Raw genomic sequence first — 6737 nt, 5'->3', positions numbered from 1 at the left:
AAAAAGGGGCGGAGCTAATTGCAGAGGTGTGTCCTGTGATAGTAATTGGATTCAATTAGCAGCAGGTGTGAACACCTGTCTCTACTTTAAAAGCTCCTGTGACTTGGCCATCATCAACTGTTGCTGAAACCATGGCTCCCGTTTTACTCCTTGTTGTCCTGGCTCAGACAATATTGACTGTTATGGGTGAGGGATGCTTGATTATTTTACGATGTGAGTCTTTTGTCTTTGTAATGGTAGAAATTTGTTTTTACAGGGTATCCCTTTGTATCTTTACCGGGCGAGTTGGATAATGGGCTTAGAAAAGGTAAGGTAGGTGAAAGTAACATGGACTATGGAGTGTTTTGGATCTCTTAATATTGAATTTCTATACAAAAGATATGTCTTCTGATTCTTCACTGAAGTGGGTTTATGAACTACTCCGTTCTTTGGATGCTGAGATGGCGCAAGAAGGTAAACGCAACAATGTAAAGTGTTTTGTTGGCAAATATTTTTCTATAACGTCCCCTTTTGCTGTTTTTAGATCCAGACCTGTTGGCAACTGAGTTGGAGGTTGCGCTTGATGCTGTATTGGGTATGAGAGAGGCCCACGCCGCCAACCACACCATGAGCCAGGACCACGCCGCCAACCACACCATGAGCCTGGACCACGCCGCCAACCACACCATGAGCCTGGACCACACCATGAGCCTGGATCACGCCGCCAACCACACCATGAGCCTGGATCACGCCGCCAACCACACCATGAGCCGGGACCACGCCGCCAACCACACCATGAGCCGGGACTATGCATCTTTCTAAATAAACCTCATTGATTAAGAAATATCTTTTTTTTTTTTTTTTCTTGTGTCAAACAGTAACCCTATATGCCTAGATTTGAGGATGTATACAGGAAATGTTTTCTAAATGGTAGATTGAAGATGGAAAAAGTTCTTTGTTGCTCTACAGTGCCTACTTTTGGGCATGAAATAATTTTATTATCCATGCAAGTTTCAGAAGTGGGATGGGTTGAAAACCTTAAATCAATAGTATCCTAAATGGAGGCTGCATCAGTTGGTAAAATAAAATGTACTTAAGTCTGACAACTACATTTATAGGTTAGTGATGTGGAAAAATAAAATGTACTAATATTAGATGAATCCCAAAATGATAGGGGAAACATAGCTTACAAAAATATATAATGGAGAGTCAAACTTATTACAAATTTATTGAATTAATATTGGAAATTATTCGTTATAGGCAAGAAAACATGCAATTGTGTGTAAACATGATTTTATTAAATTAACAGCTTACTGGAAGCAAAATTAGAGGAGTATTAATACTTAGAAGTACTTTGAATGTTCATATAAAATATTGATAAATCTATCTACCTTGGTCATATCCCTCTAGAGTGGTGACTGACAGCAAGACAAACACAAAGAAAAAGGGAAAAAAATGGCAAAACACACGCACACAAAAAAATTGGACCATGGCTAACCCAATTGCCCAAACAAGTTAGGCACTGCGGCACCTAAGTTAGTCATGCTTTCGTCCCTCCAGATGAAACGGGATACCAGAAAGCGGCCATGTCACTCTGGTCAGGGTGACACAACACACTTGTTCAACAGCTTTCACTGGTTCACCCCTGCCGCATCATACAGGTGCCCTGCCCATCCCTTAGAACGCGTCCAAACATCCCACTATCGTTTTACAATTGATTAAAATAGTAGGCAAAAATACCTCACCCATCATATCCCTGTTCATTTTTTTTAGAAAACAAAAGTAGTACCCCTTTAACATGCTTGAATCCCTACATCGAAGTTGCCATATTTGAGTGGCACCTTGCTGGTACGCTGTGCCCTTGGCACTGGTTTTCGTTCGCACAATGCTAGCTAGTGGTCAAATATTATACACTAGTCTAGGTCTTCAAGGAACCTGTTGAATCTAATGGTGAGGATTAGTCTGAAGTTGGAGTGTTTGATGAAAAAAAGGAATATTAAATGTGTTGTATGTGTGATGATTACATTAAAACATCCATCATCTGCACCGCTTATCCTCAGTAGGGTCCCGGGTGTGCTGGAGCCCAACCCAGCTATCTTCGGGCGGTGGGCAGGGTTGCACATATTACAAATTTTTGATCCATTCACTATAGAATATGTTGTCTCAGTTTATAATTTTCATATTTACGTAAATTGTGGTCTGCAGTCATTTGAGACATGTGATAAAGGGCTATTCAAGTAAAGGTGAATTGAATTGAATTTATATTTACTTTGACGTTTATAATTCCAAAAACTGGCCCTGTAGGAATTGTATTCCTGCATTACCGGAACCTTTATACATTTTATACAGAGAAATAAAGTTATATATAGATATGGAGATATAATATAGTCAATTTACTGTAATTACTACATTTTGCACGTAAATGAAACACGAAATCAAAATGTGGGTAAAAATGCGATTGAAAACTTCAAATTGCTAGTGTGACTGTAGTTTTTTTTTTTTTTTTGCGTCAATCGCACACCTGGCGCTAATTAGAGCCAATCAGCAGCCGTTGTGTTCATTTGCCAGCTGCTATAAAAGGTGAGAGTTACCTGGACACCACAATTCTACCCTGGCGTCATGGCTGCTGGTCTGATTCTTGTATTGTTGCTTCATGGTGCATTATTGAAGTCAGGTGATGATTGTGTTATAGTATTTGAAAGTCAAATTTGTTAAAGTTATGTGTTTCTTAAATTCATCAAATGTCATTATGTATCTGCAGGAGTTTGCGTACCTCCTGGCCACCATCACGATGGGCCTCAAAGAGTAGACTTAAGTATACATGCTTATTGATTCTGACAATGTCTTAATTGTATTATTTTCTGGTATACTAAGACTTCATCTTTCACAGGTGGCTTTCCAAAAGACCACGATCTTGAGAGTGTGTTTGGCCTTCTACAAGCTTTAAATTCAGTATTGAAAGCGCATAACAGAGGTGAGAAGTAGAACGGTCTTAATCAGTGTTCTGTTTCTTGGTTTGTGAATAAGGCAAGTCTGATACATTTTTAATTGCTTAAACTTTTCCAGATCAAATTAAAAATGAATGGATTAATGCATGTTACTTTAAGCAATGGTTATTTTTCCAACTAAAATTTAGTACCTAATTTGAAATGTGTTTTCTTCTTAGATTACACGCATGAAATGCACATGGATAACCTCAACAGCCAGAATAACACAGAAGTAGACCATCAGCGTGCCAATTCCACTCACGAGCAGAATTATGCAAGAACTGGCCAGCATAGCGCCAATGCAACTTGGGACCATCAGCATGACTACGCAAGAACCGAAGAGCAGGGCGCCAATGCGACTTGGGACCATCATAGTGCTAACACCACTGAGGAACTGCATGACTATGCCAGTACCAACACTAGAGAACAGGGTGCCAATGCAACTAGGGACCACCAGAGTTATAATGCCACTGGAGACTACCTGCATGATTACGCAACTACTTATGAGCAGAGCGCCAATGCAACTGGGGACCACCAGAGTGCCAACACCACTGAGGAACAGCATGACTATGTGAGTACTAATGCCACTCAAGAACAAAATTCCAACGCAACTGACCTTCAGAGTGTCAACACCACTGCGGACCATCAACATGACTATGTAAGCACCAAGCAGACCGCCAATGCGACTTTGGATCACCAGAACACCAATGTGACTGGTGGGGACCACCAGAACGTCTACGCTGGCCCTCAAGAGATGGTTAATGTGAGCAGAAATGATGACGACATGAGTGGCCTAAGCTTTGACTATGATAGCCACACCCTCCTCAACATCACACACATTGGCGGTAACATGACGGGTCACCTGAGTGAGGTTATTCCTACCAGTGGTGGTCACCAGGATGAACAAATGTCGGATGCTGTCTTGCCGGATGATGTGTATGTTGTAAATGTTTGAATGGAAAATTTATTGATCAATAAAATGACTGAAAAATTGACTATCGTGTTTTTTTTTTAACATCAAATGGCCACGTTCATGAATGTTGAAACAGTATTGATGTAAAAACTATTGGACAGTTTGGAAGTATAATTTGCCTTTTAATTGGTAAAATCAATTACTCAATGTTTAGTCTTTAATGCACCCTGACCTTTTTCATGTATAATTTACTTAACCTGTAAATAGAACTCGTAGTTGAAAGTCTATCAGACCATTTTGGATGATTTTGCTTAGAGTGGGCAAATATTGCTTTTTTTGAGAAGCAAAGACCGTTATACAGTAATCGCAGTTAATGGGGACCAAAATCATTCGCAAAGTATCGACGCCCCTTCAAAAAAGCTTTTAAAATTTTGTCTTAGACCCGCGAATATGGAACCATGAAGTAGCAAGATCTCACTATTTTATACTAAACTATTTTTACAATAACAAGTACAATTGCTACAATGGCGTAATGCTACCTTTAGGAAAAAGATGATCCTTGAGTGATACACTTTTAGGAAAATATTGATGTATACTATGAAAATATAGGTTACTCCTTTTTGCTGCAGACGGCAAAATTCGGAAGACATCACAAATGGATTAAGCAAAATAATCAGGTTATGTATCTTGCATATTTTTTTGAATCCAGAATTTCACATGCATCCTTAAGTATTTCATAAAGCTGCTCAGTGGTTTTTGATTTTTGTTTTGGAACTTCATAATCATAAATGGACCAATGGCCATAGTTTTTTCTTATCTAGTTTACCTTGCTAAAAATGACACACTATTGAAACAACACTTAGTGGCAAATATATTTTTTTATGATATACTCGAATTTCAAAAAGATGGTGGTAGTGATAGAAAAATGAAACCCTATAAATCAGTAAAGCCAAGGCTACAAGATAAAACCTTTCCTCAATTATGCTATGTGGCTGGAATAATGTACACCATGTTTGAAACATGCAATAAAGTAATTGGGTGGAATTCATTTTCTGTTTATATCCATCCATCCATTATCTCCACCGCTTATCCACAGTAGGGTTGCAGGGGTGCTGGATCCCATCCCAGCTGTCCCAGGCAGTGGGTAGGGGACACCATTAACTGGTTGTCAGCCAGTCGCAGGGGACACATAGATGCTCGCTCATTCACACCTAGGGACAATTTGGACCGGCCAATTAACCTGAAATGTTTTTGGAATGTGGGGGGAAATTATAGTGCTGGACGAAACCCACGGAAGCACGGGGAGAACATGAAAACTCCACACTGTGCCGCGGACGCGCTAACCACTCAGCCGCCTTGCCGCTCTCTGAGTACAATATATATATATATATATATATACATATATAGTATGTGAAGAGTGTTTTAACATTTATTGATCAGTGTTACTTTGTCTAAATTTTGGAATATGCAACAAGTGAAAACATATAAAATAAAGTATTCATTTTTATTCTCAACTCTTTCAACGTCAGACATTTTTTCCAAAGTTTTTTGACTCAGGCAAAGTTCAGGGGAATCCATTGCGTTTCTTTGCTACTTTTATTTTGAACTACACTCAAACCTAGTGAATCATGTTCTCAATCAATCACATGGTACACCAGCTTTGCAGGGCTTCAAACGTCACCACTTGAATCATCAACACACGCGCAACTCGCAGTTCATGAACCGCTTCAGGGATTAAAATGAGGAAGACATCACTCAATGACGGCAGCACGGCGGGGCAGTGGTTAGCGCATGTGCGGCACAGTTCTGAGGTCGTGGGAACCTCCTGCTACTGGCCTTACTGTGCGGAGTTTGTATGGTCTCCCCGTGCTTGCGTGGGTTTCCTCCGGGCACTCCGGTTTCCTCCCACACTCCAAAGACATGCATTTCAGGTGAATTGGCCGGTCCAAATTGTCCCTAGGTGTGAATGAACGAGCGAGTTGTCTGTCCCCGTGTGCCCTGCGATTGGCTGGCAACCAGTTCAGGGTGTCCCCTGCCCACTGCCCGGAGACGGCTGGGATGGGCTCCAGCCCTCCCGCGACCCTAATAAGGATATGCGGTACAGCTAATGAGATGAGATGAGATCACTCAATGACAGTCCGCTATTGGCCCCTGGGCCATAGCTTTGACACTACTTGAATCTGATACCAGCAACTGTATTCTTTGCAATAATACCCTGAAAAAATGTCTGGTATATCTACCCAGGAATAGGGTCTCATGTGGAAATATCCCAAATATAACAAACTATTGAACATTTTTAAATCCAATATAAAACATAAGCATACATAAATCAAATGTTGTATTGTTTTAATTCATATTTTAGGTTGTTGCTATGTCACATTGATGCAAGGTCAGCCACACCTGCTGCAATTAGAGCTAATTGGCAGCAGGTGTGGTCAGATGCCACCTGCTATATAAGGCTAAGCCGTCTGGGATTTGTCATGATCTTGACTGTGACAATGGCTGCTCTGTGGAGTGTGGTCACAGTCGTGTATGCTGTCTGCTTGGACTCAGGTTGGTTATTAAGTCTTAAGTTAAGTTTATGTACTGACTTCAAATGTTGAAATTTTGATTTCCACTTGCAGTTCTTTGCCTTCCTGCCGGTGCTCAACAAGGTGGACCAACTGATTGGCCTGTGCCAGGTATTTATGATTAAACAACTATTAATGTATAAAACTCTATTACAGCTGTGTCTACTTTTGTGAACACAGCAACCTTATTGAAACTGAATGACCGATTGAGCCTCAACGAGAGCAATGTCTATGATCAACTCAGTCAGCAAGAAAGCCAGGGATTGGATTCCAATGTCCGCTATGAGC

General features: G+C 40.6%; 2 protein-coding genes across 2 annotated transcripts; both read left to right on the top strand.

The window, feature by feature from the left end:
* Positions 1–77: 77 nt before the first annotated feature.
* Positions 78–823, top strand: LOC148347512 (uncharacterized). Its single transcript, XM_088323943.1, has 5 exons — positions 78–186; positions 257–307; positions 379–453; positions 524–613; positions 692–823. Exons 1-5 carry the CDS (start codon positions 132–134, stop codon positions 799–801), a joined length of 381 nt encoding a protein of 126 aa, XP_088180069.1. The 5' UTR covers positions 78–131; the 3' UTR covers positions 802–823.
* Positions 824–2564: 1741 nt separating this feature from the next.
* On the top strand, positions 2565–3961 carry LOC148347511 (uncharacterized). Its single transcript, XM_088323512.1, has 4 exons — positions 2565–2653; positions 2741–2794; positions 2870–2953; positions 3146–3961. Exons 1-4 carry the CDS (start codon positions 2599–2601, stop codon positions 3919–3921), a joined length of 969 nt encoding a protein of 322 aa, XP_088179638.1. The 5' UTR covers positions 2565–2598; the 3' UTR covers positions 3922–3961.
* The last annotated feature ends 2776 nt before the right edge of the window (positions 3962–6737 follow it).

The sequence above is a fragment of the Urocampus carinirostris genome, chromosome 19 (assembly GCF_059441175.1).
Source record: "Urocampus carinirostris isolate Australia breed hairy pipefish chromosome 19, RoL_Ucar_1.0, whole genome shotgun sequence".
In the NCBI taxonomy this organism is placed as follows: domain Eukaryota; kingdom Metazoa; phylum Chordata; class Actinopteri; order Syngnathiformes; family Syngnathidae; genus Urocampus; species Urocampus carinirostris.
Note: the sequence above shows the minus strand (reverse complement) of the source record. Positions and strands in the feature narration are given on the sequence as shown.

Excerpts from the sequence above, each read along its gene's own strand:
- LOC148347512 (XM_088323943.1), top strand. The coding sequence starts at position 132 with ATGGCTCCCGTTTTACTCCTTGTTGTCCTGGCTCAGACAATATTGACT. Across the intron at positions 187-256 it reads GACAATATTGACTGTTATGG|GGTATCCCTTTGTATCTTTA; the intron begins GTGAGGGATGCT and ends TTGTTTTTACAG. Across the intron at positions 308-378 it reads GGATAATGGGCTTAGAAAAG|ATATGTCTTCTGATTCTTCA; the intron begins GTAAGGTAGGTG and ends TCTATACAAAAG.
- LOC148347511 (XM_088323512.1), top strand. The coding sequence starts at position 2,599 with ATGGCTGCTGGTCTGATTCTTGTATTGTTGCTTCATGGTGCATTATTG. Across the intron at positions 2,654-2,740 it reads TGGTGCATTATTGAAGTCAG|GAGTTTGCGTACCTCCTGGC; the intron begins GTGATGATTGTG and ends ATGTATCTGCAG. Across the intron at positions 2,795-2,869 it reads GCCTCAAAGAGTAGACTTAA|GTGGCTTTCCAAAAGACCAC; the intron begins GTATACATGCTT and ends CATCTTTCACAG.